Source organism: Anabrus simplex, chromosome 1 (genome assembly GCF_040414725.1).
Source record: "Anabrus simplex isolate iqAnaSimp1 chromosome 1, ASM4041472v1, whole genome shotgun sequence".
NCBI classification, from domain to species: Eukaryota; Metazoa; Arthropoda; class Insecta; order Orthoptera; family Tettigoniidae; genus Anabrus; species Anabrus simplex.
In genome coordinates, this window is record NC_090265.1 from 921,350,016 (window position 1) to 921,375,866 (window position 25,851).

A 25,851-nucleotide genomic window follows, 5' to 3' on the forward strand; every position below is an offset into this window, starting at 1 on the left:
GTTACGTCAAAAACAGCCTGTACTGGCATGTAACAAACATATGAATACAATGGGAGATTTGGGTTAGATTGCAGAACTTTTAAGTATTTGCTTGATAGGATTGGTAATAGAATGTTGCACTGCAAAGAATGAAGCATAACCTTAAAATAGCAGCTTCGCATTGCGCTCCACTGGTTGGTAGTGATACACAGTATCATTGTGTGTTTCTCTAGTGCAGTTTTGCTTGGACACTCCAGGTATCCTTTAAAATCTTGGATTATATCACCAGTAAACGAAGATGATGGTGGTAATGACTATTGTTTTAAGAGGAAGTAGACTACAACTAGGCAACCATCATCTATAATAACACAAATCACATAGAAAAATGGAAAGGATCCGACATTTTGAAAATGAAGGTATTGGCCAAAGAAAGAGAAGGGCCACGAAGGGCGAGAATATTAAAGACTTTCTCGGCCTCGCAACCTAATACTGTCAGGGTCGTAAAAGAACAAGAGTTGAATAAGGGAGGTCAGAAAGGTAGATGAAAATGAGCCTGGCACAAGCAAGTTGAAGCAATGGCAGGACTCATCCCAGTGCCCCGTGTTCGCCAACTCACGCGTCCAAGTTGAGAGCCCTGGGACCCCTTTTAGTTGCTTCTTACAACAGGCAGGGGATACCGTGGCTGTTATTCTACGGCCCCCACCGACAGGGGGAAGTAAACAAAGACTTTGCTAGTCCATCTCAACAGAGATTTTAAAGAGCACATGAAATAAAAAGGTAAAAGGAACAAGGAGGGATATACTGTGCAAAAGGATGCGAATAGTTGACGCTGTGACTCAATCACTTTCTGCAAAGAAACTTTCTTCTCTCAGATTATTTTCACTTCTTTATCCATTTTCATATGTATCAAAGTCACAACAACGAAAATATCAAGTGAGCCTCTCGTACATGTGAATTAATAGTCGGTTGTAGTCAAGCATTAGCCTACTGCTAGGAACAAACCCAAACCAAGAACATATGCAACAGAACGATCCTAACCTCCATTTATATCAGCTGACTAATGAACTAATATTATTAGTGAAGATATTTTATTAGTCATGTGTAAATCTTTATGAAACAGAATTTGGTTAACTAATAATTATTTTTATGAGTTCTAATATTATTAGTTAGTTTTATGAAACAGGGCCCAGGGCAAATTATGGACACCAAAATTCTTTAGGAAAACTTGCATGAGCTTGAGAAAATGGTCGAATGAAACATTAAAATGTTTACCCTGTTATCCCCATCAGGTGATTGATGGTAATGATTACAATGTGCTTCAAGTCATCTGGAAGATTATTCTTTTGGCATAGCATTGTCAGAAGTGAGCAGGACAACTAAATCAAGTGATGTTAGTGAACTGTGTTTTCATGTTTGTCCTCGTCTCCTGTTTCTGTTGCTCCCTCTTCCCACACAGACCTGCCATTATCTTACTCTATTACATGGTCCTATTAATGATCCTATCTTTCTATATAAGACTTTATTTAGTTCTTCTTCCAGGTTGGACCGTGGTGTTGTTTTCTGTACATTCTGTACAGTTTGCCAACATTTCAAATACATTGCAGTTCCAGCTGGAAGAAGAACTAAATACAGGGTTATTACAAATGATTGAAGCGACTTCATAAATTCACTGTAGCTCCATGAATTGACATATGGTCACGAAACTCAACAGTCATGTAGAAAAACTCAAAGTTTTGGTCTGCTGAAGTCGCACTTCAAATTTCTGCCACAAGAGTGCAGCTGTAGTGAGCAGTGAGACAAGATAGCGACAGGAGCCGAGAAAGCGTTTGTTGTGATTGAAATGCAATCACATCAGTCTGACATAACAGTGCAACTACACTTCAGGATGAAGTACCACAAAGATCCACCAACTGCTAACTCCATTCGGCGATGGTATGTGCAGTTTAAAGCTTCAGGATCAATGGGATCGCACGCTGGCAAGTTTCACGCTTAGCCTACAGAAGTCGACGGAGAGAGCAAGCAGAGAGCTGAACATATCAGAGCCGACCGTTTGGAAAATTTTACGGAAATGACTAAAGCAGAAGCCTTAACGTTGCAATTGCTGCAAGCCCTGACTCCCGATGACGAAGTCAAATGCCCTGAATTTTCGGCGCAGCTGCATCAGTGTATGGAAGAGGAAGAGTTTAGTATGAAACTTGTCTTCAGTGATGAAGCAACATTTTTTTCTTAATGGTGCAGTGAACAGACACAATGTGCAAAACTGGGGGGTAGAGAATCCCCACGCTATCATGCAGCATATTCGAAATTCACCAAAAGTTAATGTGTTTTATGCACTCTCACGGTTTAAAGTGTACGGCCCCTTTTTCTTCCGTGAAAAATGTGTTACAGGACACGTGTATCTGGACATGCTGAAAAACTGGCTTACTGGTTCCGTATTGAAGATACTATACTTGAAGGATGCTGATTAATTTATTATTTAACCACCTATTCAATATATTAAAATGTTAATAACCGGGCGAGTTGGCCGTGCGCGTAGAGGCGTGCGGCTGTGAGCTTGCATCCGGGAGATAGTAGGTTCGAATCCCACTATCGGCAACCCTGAAGATGGTTTTCCATGGTTTCCCATTTCCACACCAGGCAAATGCTGGGGCTGTACCTTAATTAAGGCCACGGCCGCTTCCCTTATGAATGTGAGACATGTTTTGCCTTTCATAGAATGCATCATCAGTCACTATATCTCCTCAAGGTTAAATCAGGCACCTGATTTAAAATTAAACTATAATTACTAAGATCTAATATTAACATTTTTACAATAGGAGCAGTCTTAGGAAAAGAATACAATATTCGCCATTGATGTGTATAACAACAATATCAGCCGTTGGTTGTTGATTACTAGTAGTGTAAGGAACATACACAGTGTTTAGTAGCAGTGGTCTGATTTGAAAATTTAAATATTACATTATTTGGAATGTTAGGAAAAATATTCTAGCAATTTGAGAGAATATTAAATGAGACTTTAATCAGAAGTAAAGTCGTAATTCTGGGAAAACTATCTGGTTGAAGTCTTAGTTTCGAGAATTTTGGCTTGCAATAAGTAACTGGTGATTTAACTTTGGCGTAAAACTTGATTGGAGTGTCTTAAATTGTTTGCAAACTTAAAGTAGGCGCAGTTGAAAAGAAAGGTCGAATAAACACTTTTGGTGCATTGTGAATGACATCAATAACAGCCGTTAGTTGTTGATAATGGTTGTGTCAAGGGAACTTAGTATGGGGTTTAGTAGCAGTTGCCTAAATTTGAGTTTTTAATATATTACATTTTATGGAACGTTAGGAAAAGCAGTCAGGCGATATGAGAATACGCCAAATGTTAAACCATCATTTACTTTCACTACGCTAACATCACAAGCCAAAGATTTTCAACCTGTATTTTCCTCTTTCTTAATTTACAACATTACCACCGAATAAGGTCTAAATCAACCATTCTTATATCGCCTGACTGCTTTTCCTAACATTCCATAAAATGTAATATATTTAAAACTCAAATTTAGGCAACTGCTACTAAATTCCATACCAAGTTCCCTTGACACAACCATTATCAACAACTAACGGCTATTATTGATGTCATTCACAATGCACCGAAAGTGTTTATTCGACCTTTCTTTTCAACTGCGCCTACTTTAAGCTTGCAAACAATTTAAGACACTCCAATCAAGTTTTACGCCAAAGTTTAATCACCAATTACTTACTGCAAGCCGAAATTCTCGAACCTAAGACTGTAACCAGATAGTTTTTCCAATTATCATGACTTTACTTCTGAATAAGATCTCATTTAACATTCTCTCAAATTACTAGAACATTCTTCCGAACATTCCAAATAATGTAATATTTAAATTTTCAAATCAGACCAAGCTACCAAGCACTGTATATGTACCTTTGTCACAACTAGCAATCAACAGCCAGCGGCTGATATTGTTGTTGTACACATTAATACTGAATATTGTATTCTTTTTCCTTAGGCTGCTTCTATTGTAAAAATGTTAATATTAGATCTTAGTAATTATAGTTTAATTTTAAATCAGATGCCTGATTTAACCTTGAGGAGATACAGTGACTGATGATGGCTTCTATGACAGGTGAAACATGTCTCACATTCATAAGGTAACAATGATCAATTCCTAATTGTATTAAAATTTTAATGTATTGAATAGGTGGTTAAATAATAAATGAATTAGCATCCTATAAATTGGCTCATACTGCAACTGGAGGACAGCGTGGACTTCATCATCCAACAGGATGGTCCTCCACCCCACTTCCATGGTGATATTTGTCAATTTTTAAACAGGAGATTGCCAAACCGATGGATCAGTCTTGGTGGAGCTGATGATTAGCAATTCATGTCATGGCCTCCATGCTCTCCTGACCTAACCCCACGAGATTTATTTGTGAGGGGTTACGTGAAAGACTCAGTGTTTACACCTCCTCTCCCAACAAACCTGCAAGAACTGCGAGCTCACATCAACCGTGCTTTCAAATCCATTGATAGGGACATGCTGCGCCGAGTGTGGGATGAACTTTATTATAGGCTTGATGTTTGCAGAATCACTAAAGGGGCACATATTGAACATTTGTAAATGTCAAAAGAAACTTTTTGAATTTTTCTATGTGTGTGCAAAGCCTTGTGACAATATGTCAAAAGTTATTGTAGAGCTTTGGAATCACTCAAATCATATTTTGTAATAACCCTACACACCGTAGAAGCTTCATTTCTAAGATATATACGACTTTGTCTGTCTCTTATATTTTGTTCTTTCCATTTTACTTATAAATTTGCTGATTGATTTTTTTCATGCGAGATAAAAAATCCAGCCAGTCTTTCACAGTAAATGTTTTGAAATCATTAATGTTCGACATGATGACAGCTTTAGTTCTGATGAACCAACTTTCATTTAGAGCATTTTGTTTTGCTTCTTCCTCAGTGCCTGGGTTTGATTTACACATTTCTCTTTCTAACTTGCCCCACAGATAAAAATTAAAGTTTAAGTTGTAGAAGAGTGGAATGGTCATGTGTTATAACTTTACCTTCCTATGCAAGCTTCTTTCGCATCAATCTAGCATCATGTTTTTGTCACATATCAATCATACATGTAAATTCCAAATTATACCTTGCAAGCTTCACACACAAACTGCAATAATGCAATTGTTATCTTACTGTAGATAAAGAATCATTCGTCCAAGTATAAGGTTAACTTACAAAGGTCAACAAATATGAGATAAAATGAAACAAACCTCTGTGTGTTGCTCTGGAAGTTTCATGTTGTCAAATATTCTAAAAAGCACTTGAAATAAATCTCTCCACCAATGAGCTTGGAATGCATCTCCATACGTCTTGACTATCTCAAACAGCACAGTTAGGGCCCGCGTTCGTACATCTAACTTGCAACGGCTTACAATACACGACAACTCAAAAAGAAGAGGAAACCAGCCTCGAACCCATACTCTATCCTCTTCAGGAACATTGATATCTTCCATGTTGTGATCTCTGAACAACTGAAAAATAACAGAAACAACTATGAATTGCATGTTGTGATATCTGAGCAACTGAAAAATAAGAAACAATTATGAATTATCTTCTTTTCAGAGTAAACAATGAATACTATTTAATAAAGTAAGTTCAATCTTAATAAATCCTTAAATCAAAATAACTGGAACTTCTGGATAATTTTAGAATATAGACAATACACTGCAACAGACGATGACAAGTCCGAAGAAAGACACTGTCGACACAAAGTGAGAAGAACCAATTAAGTTTTTAAATAATAGTTTGATACACACTGACAAATTACTATCTTCCATATCTAATGATAAAGTATAAATAGGAGGATTTAATGTATCTTAACAGATGTAGTAAAGAAAAAATACAAATGGAGAACAAGAATGTAAGCATGCACTGGAGATTATGTTATCAAAAGGAGGCTACAAATTATTTTTCTTTAAATAAAAGGAAGGGAACACGTTATTATGGGACAAAAGTTTTGAAGATACACGAGCCACCACTCGTAAACCATCTAAACATTTAAATGCAATAGTGTGGAATCTCGTCCACCTCAGTGCTGAGAGGGTTTATAATTATGAAATATTTTCCTTATAAGCTTTCCAGAGTACATACATATCCCACGTCATTCCATCTTAAGCGATGGGTTGGCGAACGAGGCTTCTCCACCAGTTTCGGTCTCTGAACTTCTCTCCTTCTTCAATGCTTTCCAAAGTATGTCCTTGCTGTTCAATGTAAATCTTCACCATGTCCTTGTACCTGAGTCTTGGTCGCCCTCTTGGTCTTTTGTCTTGAAGTTTTAGATCATACATTTGTTTTGATAATCTGTTATCTCCCATGCGTTGCATATGTCCATACCATCTCAGATGCTGCAATGTTATTCTGTCCTGCAGTCTTACAACTTGAGCTTGCTTGCGGATTTCCTCATTACAGACTCTTTCCCTCCGTGTTTTACCGATCATGCAATGGACAAATCTCATTTCTGCTGCCTGGATTCTACCTACATCTTTATTTCTCATGGTCCATGTTTTGCAACCATAGGTCAGGATTGGTACGTAATAGGTTTCATATATGACTCTCTTACATTTTGCTGGTATTTCCTTGTTCCATATTATGTCTGGTAACTATTCTGCAGAAATTGCTACCTGTCAGAATTCTGCAGGAAATTTCCTTGTCTATAGAACCAGTATCAGAGATAAAACTTCCAAGATATTTGAATTGATGGTTCACCTGTAGCTGTTTCCCCTCCATTTCAATGTGTCCCACTGGTTGTCCATATCTTTTCACGACCATACCCTCACTTTTCTCCTCAGTGAAGAAGAGTCCATATTCTTTAGCAGCTTCTGTCCAAGAGTTTCTTTGTTCTTGAAGGTCTTCTTTGCATATATCATCAGCAAACAAGATAACTTCCATTTTCTTATCTCCAATGGTTTGGTGTACTTTTCTCTGAATCTCGTTCATCACAGTGATCAAAAGAAGAGGAGACAAAATACCACTCTGTCCTAACCCAGATTTTACATCGAAGGTTTCAGTCATTCCTACAGGTGTTTTGACTTTACTGCGGGTATCTTCATACAAATTCTCGATCCTGTGTATCATGTCATCCTGTATTCCAATTTTCTTCAGTGTTTCCCACACCTTCTCTCTATTCACAGCATCAAATGCTTTCTTGATATCCAGAAAGGCTAACCACAAATCTCGGTTGTGTTCATAATATTTTTCCATTAATTGACCGATGGTAAAGATTAAATCAGTTGTTGATCTCCCCTTTCTGAATCCATTCTGTTTTTCAAAGAGGTTCTCTTCAATAAGGGATCTGATTATTTGCTCTATAATTCTTTCATAAAGTTTATCAACTTGAGATGGTAAAGTGATGTCTCTATAATTGACACATTTCTTTCTATCTTCTTTCTTGAAAATTGGAATTATGATGCCTGTTTTCCAATCAACTGGTATGTCCCCTTCTTTCCAGATCTTACAAGAGAGTCTGTAGATCCAATGTTTTCCAGAAATGTCCATAGCCTTGATCATTTCTCCAGAGTATACAAGTTAAATGTTACAGATCATGTCACTCGTGTTAACTTCTGCCGGTGAATTCTACAATCTCTGCATGATGGAGATTTAGATCCTTTGCTTCTGATCATGTCTGACAAAGCTTAGTTTCACTTCAGTGGTAAATTAATTCTCAGAATACTCAACACTGGGCCACTGAAAATCCCAACACAACACACGAGTTACCTCTTCATGATCATTTGTTATAAATTTCATATTGACCTCTATTGACAAGTAATTAACATATAATATGGTGGGAAAGGGTCTACCTATTTCATACGCATGTGTTAAAATGACTAACCATAAATTGGTAAATTACTATATTGAATAATGAACACTGAGATACAAAACATTTAAAATATGTAGTGAAACAAAACACTTCAAAATCAAAAGTCCTTGACGACAATTATAAAAGTATGCAGGGTAAAATCACTGTCTTCCCATTCTTTTCTTTGCTATATTTCTGTATAAATATCGTTAAATCATCTACTTGAATGACACTATGTCAATGTGTAGCATGAAATACAACTAATCTAATTCTTGATGTGTTATCTTACAAGTTATTATTTGTAGGATATAATGTTTAATAATCTCAGCCAACATAATAAGATTTACGGTTAATGTAATGGATGAGGATGAACTCGTAATGTAAGGTCAAAAGTAGTCCCTATGATGTTTCCATGATAATATAGTTAAAATTTTCACACATGTGTATTGAATAGGTAGAGCCTTTTTTTTTTTTTTTTTTTTTTTTTTTTTGCTAGGGGCTTTACGTCGCACCGACACAGATAGGTCTTATGGCGACGATGGGATAGGAAAGGCTTAGGAGTTGGAAGGAAGCGGCCGTGGCCTTAATTAAGGTACAGCCCCAGCATTTGCCTGGTGTGAAAATGGGAAACCACGGAAAACCATTTTCAGGGCTGCCGATAGTGGGATTCGAACCTACTATCTCCCGGATGCAAGCTCATAGCCGCGCGCCTCTACCCGCACGGCCAACTCGCCCGGTGGTAGACCCTTTCCTACCTTATATGTTGTCCTCTCCATGACACGGAAGTGGGTGTTTTGTGTGCAGTTAGTGGACAAAGAATAATCAAGCCCATATTTTTGTTATGAAACACTGACCTCCCAACGATACCCGGATATTATTTTACATCCCTTCTTTAACATGTTGAATGAGAAAGAAAGATTACGCTTACTTTCAACAAGATAGTGCTACAGCCTACACTGCATGTAATTCTATGGCTGCAATTAGAAATATGTTCCATGACAGATAATTAGTAGGGGATTATCGCCAGCTCATCCTCCATACCTCAGTACCTATGTGCAACTTTTATTTGTGAGGAAATTTGAAACAGAAGGTCTATTGGAACAATCTGCAAACAGTCGTCATCATCATCATCATCATCATCATCATGAATTCTGTTCAGCAAGCCGGGTAGGATATTTTTAAATGATGTGCCTCCATTTGTTACGGTCCTGATATGCTTCATCTCTCTGCAGAACATTCCATGTTTCTCCTCTCTTCTCTAATCTGGTCCAACCCCCTTTTTTCCAGAGCATCCAATCGGTCTTCGTCCCCGAACAATCTTCTGAAAATACTGACTTGGAATTTGAGTTGGCTGCATCCACTTAACACAATGAAGACTGGCCCTGAAGATCTCCATATTACTCAGGTCAATGGTTGTGGATGGACCCCAGAAATCTCCGTTTTTATGTACTGACTTAGTTTTCAACTTGCTGAGCTGTCTGTTAGCTAAGTTTGAACTATCTGCAATCATGTCATGGAGTACAAGGATCACTGATGTTAGTGCTGATATTTTTTCCCACTTTCACAATCACTGTATCCATGAAAATAACCTATATATGTGGATGATCTTATGCACACGCCTGTTGAGAATTGTCAAGATGGCACGCCCATAGTAATGTGCCTTATGTGATGACAAAGTATTTCAACATTTATACACAGATTCATAATCTGATGTGCCATATGGGTGACAAGCCTTGAGAATTCTTGTAGTTTCCCAGCTGACAGTAGGTAATAGCCACCCGGGCTACAAGAATTCTCACTTTTATACACCTCATATTTCTTTAATCGATACAATTGTGGGCGAGATTATGAGTTCCAAAAGGTGTAGTCATAGAATATAAACAATCGCTATCGCTGTATCTATATCTGTATCTTTAAACATGCATTTAACAAAATAGTATCGAATATGAAGAGCTATTCCCTGGAGCTCCAGTGCGGATGTCAACATGGTGCAACGCTTTCAGTTCCAGATGGATACCAATATTTGTGTTTAATTACAGTATGTGCAGAACGGTTATCATAGGTACTGAGTGACAGTGAATTGGATATTTCTAATGATTAACAGCTAACACTAAATGGGAAGTAACCGTAAAGAGAAATCCTTGCATATCTGAATACAATAAGTACACAAAAGGCACAAACAGGGCATTCCTACTACAATGTGCTTAGAAAGACTATTAAATGAAGCCACAGAAGGTGCTACATTGAAAGGTATCACACCATGCAGACCACTGCGCAACCGTAATTTCCTTCTAGGAGTCTTGAACTATTCGGTCTACATGAGGTAGCAGCCTCCGTTTAGGGCCCGTCATCAATGTGTTAACATGTCCTAGCCACTTCAACCTTTCACTCAGGCTTTCTTCCATGGTCAGGCTGACCTGCAGGTCTTTTCATATCTGATCATTCCTAGTTCTGTGTTTTCTTGTTTTCTGTACAGCTGATCTAAGGAACTTCATTTCACAAGCTTGCAGATGACTTTCTTCTCTTTCATGTATGATGCAACTTGCCAGACTATATGACACGATGGACAGGAGATGTGTTAAACATGGTCTGTTTAGTACCAAGAACTCCCTTGTCCCATACTATGTTCTGTACTTGATGATACTTTTTGCACCCTGATCAGCACTTCATTCTTGGCATGTCCATGATTTGATACTGTACTCTCGAGATATTTAAAGGTATTCAAACATTCAAACTTCTCTCCCTCAAGGGTGAGGTTACAAGGTGTATTTGTCCTGTTAATTTTCATTACCACTGTTTTGCACTTTATAACAGTATCCATGAGTGTAACGAAGAGCAATGGGCAAAGAGAACTCCCTTATTGGACACCCCTTTTTTGTTTTAATCCACTGAGATCTTCCATGTCCTACTTGCACATTACTTTCACAACCATCATACAACATCTGAACTTTCTTAATTAGTGCTCCAGGGATGTTATTTTTTTCTAAAGATTACCATATTCTTCCTCCCTTCACTCTGTCACATGCTTTTTACAAAGCCAAAACACTATTATTTTTCCTAAAACTTTTCCATTAACTGCCTGAGTGAAAAAATTAGGTCTTAGGTACCCCTATTTCTTACAAATCAATGTTGTTTCTCTTCAAATAAGTCTTCCATTATTTCCCTCAATCTCTTTTCTATAATCTTTTGCAGTATCTTAAGGCAACGTGACAAAAGGGCGATGCCTCTATAATTGGCACACTTCCTTCTACTTCCTTTTTTTAAACAATGGCTTTATAATTCTTTTTTTTCCAGTCATCTGGCAATTTGTTCTCTTCCCATATAACTTCCAGTGTTCGATGTAGCCATTGTATTCCAGGCATTCCAGCTCCCTTAATCATGTCTGCTGTTAGTCCGTCTGCTCCCACTCATTTTCTTCAGGGCATTTTCTGTCTCTATCCAAGTAACTAGAGGTTGTTCCATCTCAAATTCATTAGTAACTCCCCATTCAATAATTTTTCAAAATAAACTCTTCATTTCTCCGATTTCTACTATGCCTCTGATAATGATCCCATCCTCTGTTTCAATAGCTTTAATGTCCTCCCTGTCTGATTTTTTTACTTTTCATCAACCCATATAACATTTTCTGATTTCCTTTACTGTCTTCCTCAAGTCATTGGGCGAACAGTTCCATTTTACTTTTATTCTATCACTACGCTTTGCCTGGAGTTTCTTATTCTTTCTATTCCTGTTCCAGTCTTCCTATTTCTTCATCATCTTTGGTACAAATCCCTGAGCCTGATTATGTTCTTCAACATATTTGTTTTTCTTTGCCATGTTTCTCTCTATCATGGTTTACTCTATCAATCAAACCAACTTGTTTCTTTCTTCTTCATTTTACCTTTCGTTTTACCACATAACAGCACTATTACCATATAATCCCAACTACAACCCGCCACTGAATAAGACCCGCATACCTGAATTTCTTCTTGTTTTTTTTTACTCGCACCGACACAGATAGGTTTTATGGCAACGATGGGATAGGAAAGGCCTAGAAGTGGGAAGGAAATGGCCGTGGCCTTAATTAAGGTACAGCCCCAGCATTTGCCTGGTGTTAAAATGGGAAACCACAGAAAACTATCTTCAGGGCTGCTGACAGTGGGGTTCGAACCCACTATCTCCCGGATGCAAGCTCACAGCTGCATGCCCTAACTGCACGGCCAACTCACCCGGTATCTTAATTTCTAACGGCAAAATTTAGAAAGAAAAAATCCCATGTTACTTGCCAATTTTTAAAATTTCTGCAAATATGTCACAAAATTGTTAATTTAAAACACTTTGCAAGTAACAAAAACACTGAAAACACCACAATGAGAAATAAAACAAGTCACTATTCAATGACACCAGAGCTAGGAATTTTGCTTTCACAGATGAATAATGTGAAAAACTGACAACTTTTCTTTGTAGGCAGCAGGGAAATGTTGTGAAAAAGATGTATATCTTCACATACACAATTCATTTCTTCAATAAAAAGTTCCTTCGCCACCCATGGCTTGCAGTAAAACCCTCCTTTTTAAGTTCCTTTGCAATCTTGAATGATTTTAGTTGACACAATTCGGTCAATAAACCATAATCTAGTTCATGTCTTTCAGTCACGTATTTATAAAGTCGGTCTTCAATTTCAGAAAACTGTGCACTCTGCTCTCGGAAAGCTCTATCATCACCGTTACTTTTTAATAACAACTCCTTCTTCTTCTTCCTCCAATCACGAATACACGATTATCAATATCATAATTTCTGCCAGCAGCACAATTTCCAATAGTTTCAACTTCTGTTACAAGTTTAATTTTCTTACTCACAATAAATGACTGCAAACACTTTTTTTAATTCATCACTCGTTACCACTAATGCTTCTTCACTCAAAACACAAAGTAAGTCAACTGCCACATCATGTGGTTACGGTAACGCAGAAGTGAGTGACGGTGCAAGATTTCAGTCATTGCCAAGTTGGGTTTAATGAAACCGCTGTTGCTGTGTCTTCGGAATAATGTATTATGATACCATGATATAAAAGGCTTAAAAATGACCAGCACCCGAATTTGAGGAGCAATATTACTGTTAAAAAAAAAAAAGTGCAGGTGCTATTCGGGATTATACAAACTACCGTTGATTTAAATGTGTGCCATTCTTCATCAACACTACCTGTCTCATTTCTTGGCAATTTAGTTGCTATCCAATTTTGAAAATCCTTTTGATTTCCTCATTTTTCAGTTTCCATTCTTTAATCTTAGGCAATTTTTTTTTACTGCAGATGTAGCTTTGACTACACAATTTAGACCCACTACTAGAAGTCGGTGGTCGCTATCCAAGCTTTCACTTGGGATAACTTTCGTATCTCTCAGTTCTTCTCCAATTAATTTATCACTTATCACACAATAACTGCCTCTCTGATTTTCCATCCCAGTCACATCTAGACAAATAATAGAAGATGAATTATGATGCATGTCACAGAATTTCCTTCAAAGATGCAAGATCTGTATAAATGATAATGGAAAACATTTCAGCAGCTACTATGACATTAACCCATTAGTGCATAGTGTCCTAAAAATCAGACGTCTTAAAAATGATAAAAAGTAACGACCTTTATGCATGGATTTAAGCCCACGCTACTTTCTTTCACTTCAGAAAGGCTGTAGTTAACAGGAAAAAAGAATTCATTATTCTGAGTTCTTAGCATTCGTTGTTGAATCACATTTGTAGCCAGGATGGTGGCAAGACAAAAAAAATTATGCACTAATGGGTTAAGGTAAAAAAAAATATCATTGTCTGCTTTTCATTTCCTTCCTGCTTTTAATGGTAATGAGGCTCTTTTCTAATGCCTTTTTGTTGAAGAGAACAGCGGCTGTCATCAGTTGGAAGGACTGGTAGGGTTCTGGGGTAATAGAGCCCATCCTCCTCATCAGTTTGCTATGCATGCCTCGCTTGAGTTTTACATAAATTGATGTTTGGTGGTCACTGTAGAAGTATGAATCAGAGGGATTGTTCAAGAAGGCATTTTGACAGAGACTGGTGCAACACCAATAGAATAGACCAATATGCTATTAATAAATAGTAGCGGTATCTGAGAAGAGAGAAAATGGAATGAGCAACAGTGTAACGTCTAAAAGATAGGGAATGACAGGATATAAATATACAATGCTTATGATACAAATGCACTAGAAATATTAAAGGAAAAATGTCACAAAATATTCAGGATAATTTCCAGATAATTATATAACAAGGTTGGAAAATTCCAGTTGTGCAAGAGATCAATTATTCATTCCACAGAAACTTGTGAGGAAATAGGCTTACCCAAACTTTTCTCTCTCCAACAATTCGTATTAACTTCATATTACATGAAAAGTAGACTGAAGAAAGTATTTCAGGGGATCCATAATAAATTAGCTAGGGTACATTTTTGCAATTGCGATAAATACTGTAGCCAAATGCTGCAAAAGTAAACTACAGTGAAACCCCATTAGTGTGTTCCTCATAAACATGTTTTCCCACTTAGCACATCATAATTTCAAAGTCCTGATTCTCAATGTATTAAATTACATAAAAATATTTCACTTATCGCATCACGAATTTTTGCTATTACTACTTAGTACAATCACATTTGTCCTAGGCCTGAAAATGTTCTTTGTCATCCCTAGTGAAAGGGATGTTTATCCAACTCAGGTAAGAGACCACGCTGCAGGTGGCAGGTTTGACAGAGTTGTGTGACAATGGGGAAAGCCTTCAATTCCTGTGGTAAGTTGCACCTTCGTTAAGCAAGCCGTAAGCCTCGGGAATGTTCAGTTTTCCTTGCTGGTTAGCAGTAAGATTGATGAACAACCCAGTGAGAGCCTGTTTGTGCTTGTATTTTGCTTTACATTCAGAAATTAGAAATTTATTTTATATTGAGTGGTACAGTGAAGGGTAACAAATATTTGTAGTGTGATAACCTATCTCTGGATTAGGAACATAATCGTGTTAAGTGCATATTGGTCTTGTGATAGCCTAGTTATGTATATGGAAAAAGTTGTGAAATTCCTTACAAATGAAGGAATGGACTGGCATCCACTTCTCTCAAGTGCAAAATGGTGGCAAGAATGCTAAAACTCGCACCTTCGAGTTTTGACTCGATCACTCCAGTTGGTCGGAGTTTTGTCGGATTCAAAATGGCAGCCAAAATCATACTTTCACAGTCGCACATGGCCGAGTGTAATCTCCAGTTTACTGTCTAAGAGTGTGACCAGAAAATGATGTATAATAACCCACTGGTCTGAAATATAAGGCTCCTACAAAGATTTCTTTTAGAAAGAGTGTAATCTTCAATAATACATTGATATTTTTATGGTCCCCTGTGCAAACGTCCTCATATTTGTTGTCTGGTGTTTTTCACACCTTTTAATACTATCCTCTCACCTTTAAAAACGGTAGACATAGTTTTCACTGTACCTGCGGATACACGACGTAAAATGCTCTCATGTGGGAAAAAGATAGTATCTAGTGTTTCCATATCACTGTTGGATAGAGTTTTTATTCATGTATTCAGCAGTACTTTTTCTCACTTAACATGGTCTTTTTCCTTGTAGCCTGCAGAAACATCATAAGGAGGCTTTACTCTATTTGATGTTTAGAAGACAATTAAGCATATCATTGTGGCTTTTTAACCTGCAGTAAAATACAAAATTAAATAGAAAATGCAAAATTACATTTTATGAGACATTCTCATGCATAACAAGAAAATAGCCACAATGAGTATGTATACTGTCTGTGCTATACTTGCAACTGACTTTAAATTAGAAGGCTGGTGCAGGTTCTGACTTCTCTCAAATAGTTTGGTCATCCCTCCGTATTATCACTGAATGTCAGGCTAGAAGGTAAATGAAAATAAAATGGAAATAAATTGCGTAATGGCTGTGTTCTAATGACAAAATAACATAATTTTTTGCCTTGAACACCGATTTTGGAATGCATGCATGTATTTTATGATGAAACAGGTCCATATCAATTTACAAGTCAACCAGGCTAAGCAGCTCAGATGATAGAAAGCAGGCTTTCTGAGTCCAACTTGATTCTGCCTCAGACTAGTGGTATTTGAAGGTATTCAAATACTTCAATGCCTTTGCTGGTGAGATGTAGTGTTTACAGTGCACTATGTCTTGTGGTATGGGTTATCTCAAATTTGTTAATTTCATTGACCTCTCTCAGTCTCATCCTTGGCTTTACAATATGAAAGTGACTGAGGTATGAGTGATGCCAGTAATACCATTGCTTATGCAGCCAGTCCCTGTTATGAATGGTGTGAAGATATCGCTCATAGGGTCGGTTGGTGCATGCATTTCAGTGGGCTTGGGAGACTGATATGTAATAGCAGCAGCTGGCTCGGTGAGGAAAGCAACGGAAAACTACCTCACTCCTCATTTCCCTAGTACGCCTCTTCAGTGACGCCTAGGCTATTTATGACAGCTGTTGGCGGAGCTGCAGAGGATCAAACCAGCCTTCGGGCTGAATACCCAACATACAAATACTTCAGACTCACGCCTGTAGATTTACGGTATGTAAAAGAAATCTGCAGGACAAAATTCTGGCATCTTGAAAAAAACCCCCACAAAAGTAGTTAGTGGGATGTGAAACAAATAACACTAATGTTGTTATTGTTATTATTTACATGTTTTATCCAGTATTCGGGAGATAGTGGATTCAAACCCCACTGTCGGTAGCCCTGAAGATGGTTTTCCGTGTTTTCCCATTTTCACACCACGCTGTATCTTAATTACGGTAGCCCCTTCCTGTCCCATCATCGCCATAGACCTATCTGTCTATGGCTTCACCCCACAAAAATCTACTGAAGATGCTGTTCTCTATGCAACTGAATGGATTCAGAACATCTTCTCAAGGCAAAAAAATAGCCTTATTTATCTCTTTGGACACAACTGGTGCATTCAATATCGCATGGTGGGTGAAAATTTTGTATCAACTAAAGAAAAAGCAATGCCCATATAATCTGTACAAAATTACTTAAGTGAACTTCAGCAATAGGAAAGTGAAACTTCAAGTTGAAACAGCAATTTCAACTAAATACATCAACAAAGGTGCTCCCAGGGATCTACCTGCAGCCCAGGAGTTTGGAATATCTTGTCCTCAAAGTACCTCTTCCCACGGACAGCAAGACTGTTGCCTATGCTGATTCTCTATGGAATATTGTACAAGTATTTCCTTGACGACTGCTTTCAATTGTAGAAAAAATTTATATATTTTCTCTTGAGATTTTTCTTTTTTTTAATGTTGTCAAACTTATGTTAATTTTAAGGACACTTCCTCCAAAGCATTACTTTGTCAATTTATGTATTTTTCATCTAAACAGTGTTATGTGGCTGAAGATGTTGATAATATACAAAACATGTAGCACTTTTAACCGTTAAATTGCCTTAGGCAATCATTGTTTCGACTTAGTTGTGAATCTATTGAAGTGTGATACGGACCACGAAGCTAATTTTATGTTATACAGTAATTGTCGCGCTAATTCAGGTAAGTTTTGGCAACTGTGACTTAGGAAAAGGTAAGTGGTGGTGATGGTGGTCATTATTGTTTAAAGAGGAGGAAAGGGGAAGAAGAGCCGTGGCCATAATAACAGCCCTAGTATCTGCCTGGTGTAAAAATATGGAAACTACGATCTCCAGAATGCAAGCTACATCTATATGACACATACAACACATTCGGTTACACATTACTATTGTTTCATCTCCCCTTTGTCGAAGCTATTTACTAATACATTACACTCACTGTAATAACGCTATAATCAAAGCTACACTTCCCCGTACGGTGGCGTCAATTTAGTGTCGCTAATATTATGAAACTTAATTTCCACCGAAAACAATATTCTTATCTGTGGGCAAGTCATGCTCATGCTCAGCAATATTTGAGCCATGTGTAAGAAGACAAAGAGCTGATTGATGTTCGGTGCGCGCACCGACGAATTTCAATGGTTGCGACAAGCAAAGAGTTGCATGAAAGATACTTCTATCTCCATTTTTTAAACCAATATTGAAACTTTAAACCATGTCTAGTTAAACATCAGCTAAACATTTTTATGCAATGGAAGATTGTGATTGATTTAGATGTTGTTCAGGTAGACATTGTCTCAGGCTTAAAATTAGTCATTGTTTCTGCAATTGGCCCTAAGACATTAAAAATCATCTTCAGTTCCATTGCACATCTCACACACATTATTATCGAATATTTAATTAAAAGAGAAAACTAGATCACTGTTTACAGCTATGTTCCTGCAAAGTTTTTTTTATATTGGTTCATGTTTGTGGTTTACTGTAGTCACGTCCTAGTTCGTGAACTATGGGCAACGGCTGAGTGGCATAGTAAGTGGTCCTCAGAGTCGGGATACCAGTTGCTATGGAATGGGAGTGGGCATCTCAGACATATTCTGAGTCATGGCCCTCCTTGTGTTCAGGCGGCTAGGACTATACAATTCACCGGTGGTCCATAACCCGTTAGAGGAGAGATCCTCGTTTGGACTATGTGCAAGTGGGGTAGCATCCTGCTTCGTGAATTTACCGAGCTCAGAACATTTCATTGAGCAAGCCTCGGACCTATGGGAGTAAAGGAGTCCCACTCCCATTTGACAGGCGAGGGACTCCTTGGAAACAACTTGGCGAACGAAATGGAATTCAATGGGGAGCTATCAATATTAATCGGGCTTATGGAAGAAAGAAGGTAGAACTGGCTGAGTCAGCAAAGAGGATGCATCTGGATGTGCTAGGAGTAAGTGCTATTCGGGTAAGCGGAGATAATGAGGAAGATATAGGAGATTATAAAGAGTACTTGACAGGTGTCAGAAACGGAAGGGCAGACTCTGGGGTAGGGCTCTTTATCAGGAATACCATTGCACGCAACACAGTTTCTGTTAGGCACGTAAATGAGCGAATGATGTGGGTAGATTTGTCAGTTGGAGGAATTAGGACTAGAATTGTGTCCGTGTATTCACCACGTGACGGTGCAGATGAGGATGAAGTGGACAAGTTTTATGAAGCATTGAGTGACATCGTGGTCAGGGTCAACAGCAAGGCTAGAATAGTGCTAATGGGCGATTTCAATGCGAGAGTTGGGAATAGAACTGAAGGATACGAAAGGGTGATTGGTAAATGTGGGGAAGATATGGAAGCTAATGGGAATGGGAAGCGTTTGCTGGACTTCTGTGCTAGTATGGGCTTAGCTGTTACGAATACATTCTTCAAGCATAAGGCTATTCACCGCTACACATGGGAGTCTAGGAGTACCAGATCCATAATAGACTATATCTTAACAGATTTCGAATTCAGGAAATCTGTTAGGAATGTACGGGTTTTTCGCGGATTTTTCAATGATACAGACCACTATCTGATCTGTAGTGAACTAAGTATCTCTAGGCCTAGGGTAGAGAAAGTGAAATCTGTCTGCAAACGAATAAGGGTAGAAAATCTCCAGGACGAGGAAATTAGACAGAAGTACATCGATATGATTAGTGAGAAGTTTTGAACAGTAGACAGTAAGCAGGTTCAGGATATAGAAAGGGAATGGGTGGCATACAGCGATGCTGTAGTAGAAACAGTAACGGAATGCCTAGGAACAACTGTGTGTAAAGATGGGAAAAGGCGAACAACTTGGTGGAATGATGACGTGAGAGCAGCCTGTAAACGTAAAAAAAAAGGCTTATCAGAAATGGCTCCAAACAAGGGCCGAGGCAGACAGGGATTTGTAGGTAGATGAAAGAAACAGAGCGAAACAAATAGTTGTTGAATCCGAAAAGAAGTCATGGGAAGATTTTGGTAATAACCTGGAAAGGCTAGGTCAAGCAGCAAAGAAACCTTTCTGGACAGTAATAAAGAATCTTAGGAAGGGAGGGAAAAAGGAACTGAATGGTGTTTTGAGTAATTCAGGTGAACTCATAATATATCCCAGGAAATCACTGTAGAGGTGGAAGGAATATTTTGAACATATTCTCAACGTAAAAGGAAATCTTCCCAGTGGTGTTGCGAACAGCCAAGCTCATGGGGAGGAGGAAAATGATGTTGGTGAAATTACGCTTGAGGAAGTAGAAAGGATGGTAAATAAACTCCATTGTCATAAAGCAGCAGGAATAGATGAAATTAGACCTGAAATGGTGAAGTATAGTGGGAAGGCAGGGATGAAATGGCTTCACAGAGTAGTAAGATTAGCATGGAGTGTTGGTAAGGTACCTTCCGATTGGACAAAAGCAGTAATTGAACCTATTTATAAGCAAAGGAACAGGAAGGATTGCAACAACTATCGAGGTATCTCATTAATTAGTATACCAGGCAAAGTATTCACTGGCATCTTGGAAGGGAGGGTGCGATCAATCGTTGGGAGGAAGGTGGATGAAAACCAGTGTGGTTTCAGACCACAGAGGGGCTGATCAGGATCAGATTTTCAGTATGCGCCAGGTAATTGAAAAATGCTACGAGAGGAATAGGCAGTTGTGTTTATGTTTCGTAGATCTAGAGAAAGAATATGACAGGGTACCGAGGGAAAAGATGTTCGCCATACTTGGTGACTATGGAATTAGGGGTAGATTATTAAAATCAATCAAAGGCATTTATGTTGACAATTGGGCTTCAGTGAGAATTGATGGCAGAATGAGTTCTTGGTTCAGGGTACTTACAGGGGTTAGACAAGGCTGCAATCTTTCACCTTTGCTGTTCGTAGTTTACATGGATCAACTGCTGAAGGTATAAAATGGCAGTTAGGTAGAAATGTAGTAAGCAGTTTGGCCTATGCTGACGACTTGGTCTTAATGGCAGATTGTGCCGAAAGCCTGCAGTGTAATATCTTGGTTCTTGAAAATAGGTTCAATGAGTATGGTATGAAAATCAGTCTTTCGAAGAATAATTTGATGTCAGTAGGTAAGAAATTCAACAGAATTGAATGTCAGATTGGTGATACAAAGCTAGAACAGGTCAATAATTTCAAGTATTTAGGTTGTGTGCTCTCCCAGGATGGTAATATAGTGAGATTGAATCAGGTGTAATAAAGCAAATGCAGTGAGCTCGCAGTTGCAATCAACAGTATTCTGTAAGAAGGAAGTCAGCTACCAGACAAAACTATTTTTACATCAGTCTGTTTTCAGACCAACTTTGCTTTTCGGGAGCAAAAGCTGAGTGGATTCAGGATATCTTATTCATAAGTTAGAAGTAACAGACATGAAAGTAGCGAGAATGATTGCTGGTACAAACAGGTGGGAACAATGGCAGGAAGGTACTCGGAATGAGGAGAGAAAGGCTAATTTAGGAATGAACTCCTTGGATGAAGCTGTACGCATAAACAGGCTTCAGTGGTGGGGTCATGTGAGGCGAATGGAGGAGGATAGTTTACCTAGGAGAATAATGGACTCTGTTATGGAGGGTAAGAGAAGTAGAGGTAGACCAAGATGACAATGGTTAGACTCAGTTTCTAACGATTTAAAGGTAAGAGGTATAGAACTAAATGAGGCCCCAGCACTAGTTCCAAACAGCGTATTGTGGTGACGTTTAGTAAATTCACAGAGGCTTGCAGACTGAACGCTGAAAGGCATAACAGTTTATAATGATAATGTATGTATGTATGTGTGTATGTATGTATGTATGTATGTATGTATGTATGTATGTATGTATGTATGTATGTATGTAATATAATTTTTTCTCTACCAGAAATATAAAATGGAGTAGTAAATTATGCATGAAAATCAAATCAAATTAGCTATCTATATCTGGAAGAGACTTCCAATCTTAATAAACTCTAATAAATGAATGATGGATACCATGACAGTTTATGATGAATGACAAGGACAAGCTGTTGCATTTTTTGTTCATTGTTAGGTGAAAAATTAGGTCTATTGTAGCTGCTTCATGTACATTGTTCTGTTAAAAATTACTGCTATAGAATAAAGTACAGAACATCAAATAGCAATATAGTTCATGATAATAGCGTTCAGATATCCCCTATCAACTAAAATACACAACAAATGTTACAAGTTCTTAAAAGGATTTATTTGAAAACATATTTCCTATGCTGACCCAGTGTTGAAAACCAAAGACTGGTGAATGTCTGTATAACTTTCTTCAAAGATAACGGTCCAATATATTTGATGGTGCAGGCATTGCAAACTGCACAGGATATTAAACTTCACAGACACTACATACAAAGTGACGAAGACCCCAGACTTCCAAGTCCCTGTAACAGATCAAACACCAGAACAAACTAAATTCTGACAAGATAAATTGTTGTTATGACCTTGCTTCACAATGGCGATAGTGAGTAACATGTCCACGAGTTACGATATAGATAATTAACAAGAATTGCAGGCTGGGGGCCAGGCTTCGAAATTAAATGTAATTTGAAACCGAATTTTGATCTAAAAAGTACTACACTTAATTTAATGAGACTATCCCAGTCGTGAGGTATAAGGATACTAACCATTAAATACCATGTGGAAAAACATAGGGAACCTACTAAAAAGTAAATTATTTAACGATGTACAAAGAAAAAAGCTTTATTCCATAAAAGGATGAAATTACGTAAAAACGAGTTAATTCCCAAAATTGAAAATTACTGACTGAGATTACCAACATTAAAATCTACACGCGCAGACTTGCGATAACAGGGCTAACTAATGCTCACCAGAGGTTAATCTTCTCGTCGTCTGCTTCCGTGGTTGATAGTTTTCGTCCTTCCTCCAACAGCATCATCCTCGGCATCTGCTTCATGGACTGGATTCCACCCTGAATCTATTACTCCCTATTGTGCTAAGTACCAAAAACATAGTACCAGCCTTGCAATATGAAATTCCACATCGGAATTAATTGGATAGAGAGGACTGAAAACTTCCAGTCCTTCTATATTATATGAACTTGGCTTTCTAAATAATCTGAGTAAGTCTCACAGAGCCGATAAGAAATACTGAGTGTAAGCACATCATAAGCGATGCACTCAGATAGTAGAGCGACTCTTTAAAAAACGGGGAATACCTGAGAATGGAGACTCAAGAAAGCTGGATGCAGAATGCTTTTCACCACGCAGTGTAGTTCTATATAAATCATCTCCACATTTCCACTTCCTCCCTCGATGTCACGTGACATGTCGTTCCAATGAGAGCTGATGTACGTCGCCACCCTGTCGATATATTGATTATATAGATTATATAGATTATGTATCTCCCTCTTGCTGTTGCGTACGTTTCCAAGAACCGTCCAAAATTAACCTGCTGTTCATGGACTATTGCGAGACACCAAGTAGCCTGTTAGCGCAAGACCTTCTGTCTTGACATTACAACGGAATATTCTAATATATTACAATTTAAAATTATTTCTCGTTCTTACGTACCAATTACATAAATGATGATGATGTATGTTAATAATGAATAAAATTACATATGATACATGATACATATATATATACACAATTAATTCGGGTGGGCAATCAAATTGTGTAAATGTTGTGGCGACCACGATATTACACTACCACCACCCATGATCTGTACTAAGACACAACCTTATAATTTCTGGAAATGAAACAAGACACCACACATACTTCTAGTTTGAGGATGTGTGATAGTTGAATTTTTTTTTTGCATGTTACTTTACGTCGCACCGACACATATTGGTCTTAGTTGAAATTTAATCTTATCTCCCTTTCAAACAGAAAGCACACAAGCTGGAAGAGCATTGTCACCCAAATACTAAACACTGTCAGTGAACAATTAGGAGTGCAGGAGAAGGAATGAGACAGTGTAACAGTACATTGTGAAAATACAGAAGAAGTCCGTTATAGTGAGTACCGCATATTACGAGAACCCCATTATAACGCAATATTTTTTGCTGTCACTTCAAAATTCCTATATTAAACTGTGTATTATCCTTTGGTTACAGTGAGAGCCCTATCACTGACGCATCCATTATTACCAGCGCTTAAGCGCGCATGATTTTTCCCATTACCAATATTTAAGCACCCCAGCGATTATGTTGCATGTGTCAGATCAAAAATTAGATGTATGGCTTTTCAGGCATTTGCTCTATTAACCAGCATTTCGTCTTAGGTCTGACACTAGACTCGTCAGAGTGGGATGTGTCAGACCCTACCCACTGATGCTGGGGTGTATGCAGGTGAACTTATCAGAAGCCTCTTATGTGGCACAGTCTGATAACTGCATACGGGAGATAAAACTCCACAATGGAATTAATGCCCGCCTAGCAAAGTGATCGATTACCTTTGGTATCATTTCCTCACTATTTCCACTATGGAGTTCTCTCATCGACATTCGAAGGTGATGTCGGGGTCGATTAGTAACACCCGTCGACTGCTGTTCCGTAAAGAAAATTTGAAATGAAAGAGGATATTTTTGTAATAAATTCTTAAATAACGTGTCCGATAACTGTTAACTCATTAAAAATAAAGGCTGATTAAACGATTGCTTAATACTGCAAATAAGTAAGAATGGGATAACCGCGAGATATGGCAGAGTGCATAATTGATTTCAGAGGTTAGTTTATATTTTCTTGCATCTGGTTAAAATACGGAAAGTCTATTATCATGTAAATTTATAGCGAGAAGGTCATAATTTCTCTACTGGCGCTTGAAGCGTATTTTCATCATACATATAGTACAGTTAAGTTAGGATAGGTGATGCTGTTTGAATAAAAAAACTGAAACATTTGCCACAAAATGCGATCAATCATCTTCGGTACGGTCTCACTACCTTATATGCCTTTGCGAGCTCTCTCATTGAAATTCGAAGTGATGTTGGAGTCGATTAGTAATACCCGTCGACTGCTGTAATGTAAAGAAAATTCAAAATGAAAGAGGATAGCACATTTTTGTAATAAATGCGTAAATAATGTGGCCGATAGCAGTTATTAACTAGTTAAAAATAAAGGCTGAAGTTAAGTAAGACTGTGATCCACTTCAAGATATGGCCGAGTACATCACTGATTTCAGAGGATAGTTTATATTTACTCGCGTCTAGTTACATACGGTTAGGTTAGGCAACGCCGTTTGAAGAAGAAATCTGAAATGTTTGCCACAGAAGCCTCTGCGTGATACCGTATTTCTCCGAATCCAAGACGACGGTTTTTTTCTCAGAATTTCAAGCGAATAAATCAAAGGTTGTCTTGCATTCCCGGCCTAACAGTAACGAATACCACTGGTTACTACTGTGGTAACCACGCTGCTTCTTTTCACTCCCACATGCGCACGTATACATAAAACTCGTTGACAATAAACGACCGCCTCTTTATTATACTTTGCTAGCTGCGACAACTGGTTGTAGAGGTGCCTGTGTGTAATGTCACTGGATCTTGGGAAATAGAGAATAGAGAATGATGTTCTGTTAGTCTCTACAAAAACGTTTCTCAAAACTGCAGAATGGCATCAAAACATGCGAGCCTTTGAATTCTTAGAAAGGCCACGGCTACTCAGTGGCAGAGTTATAACGCGTCTATGTACCTGACACTTAGAAATTTTTTTATAGACAGCAGGAACATAGTCGTTTTGTAAAGATACGCGGAACAGGTATTGCCGGCAAATTAACAACGGGTTCTCATCGATATTATGATACCAATTTTAAGTTAATGGTTATTAAACATTCAGAAATGTAGAATAATTGTGCATAGGCCTAACTAAAGCCAATATTTGACGTTAGCGTGAAGACAAAGATAGCTAAAATAATGCGTAGGCTACTATACAAAAAATGCGACAAGGACACTTAAAAGAAGTCGAAGATGAAATTGTGATTATTATTTATAAATTTCATTTTCTGTATTGACAGATTCAAAGTATAGATAAGAAAAGTGTTTTTCCACCAATCAATACACAATTTATTTTAAATAGATTAAACTAGTACCGGTTTTGGCTCTTTAACGGCCATCATCAGCTAGTACATGATTTGTTTCAACCATTAGACAATTCACAAGTTGTTATTGTATTAGACATCCGGATGTCTAATGGAGGA

The 25,851-nt window shown here is 38.0% G+C and overlaps 1 protein-coding gene across 1 annotated transcript in view; it reads right to left on the minus strand.

Annotated features, from left to right (window-relative positions):
- Sec71 (ADP ribosylation factor guanine nucleotide exchange factor Sec71) overlaps positions 1-25,851 on the minus strand; it is a 452,892-nt gene that overhangs the window by 115,363 nt on the left and 311,678 nt on the right. The window contains exon 23 of the mRNA XM_067136654.2: positions 5,266-5,526. Within this exon, the coding sequence (XP_066992755.2) occupies positions 5,266-5,526 (261 nt within the window). The remainder of the gene's footprint in view (positions 1-5,265; positions 5,527-25,851) is intronic.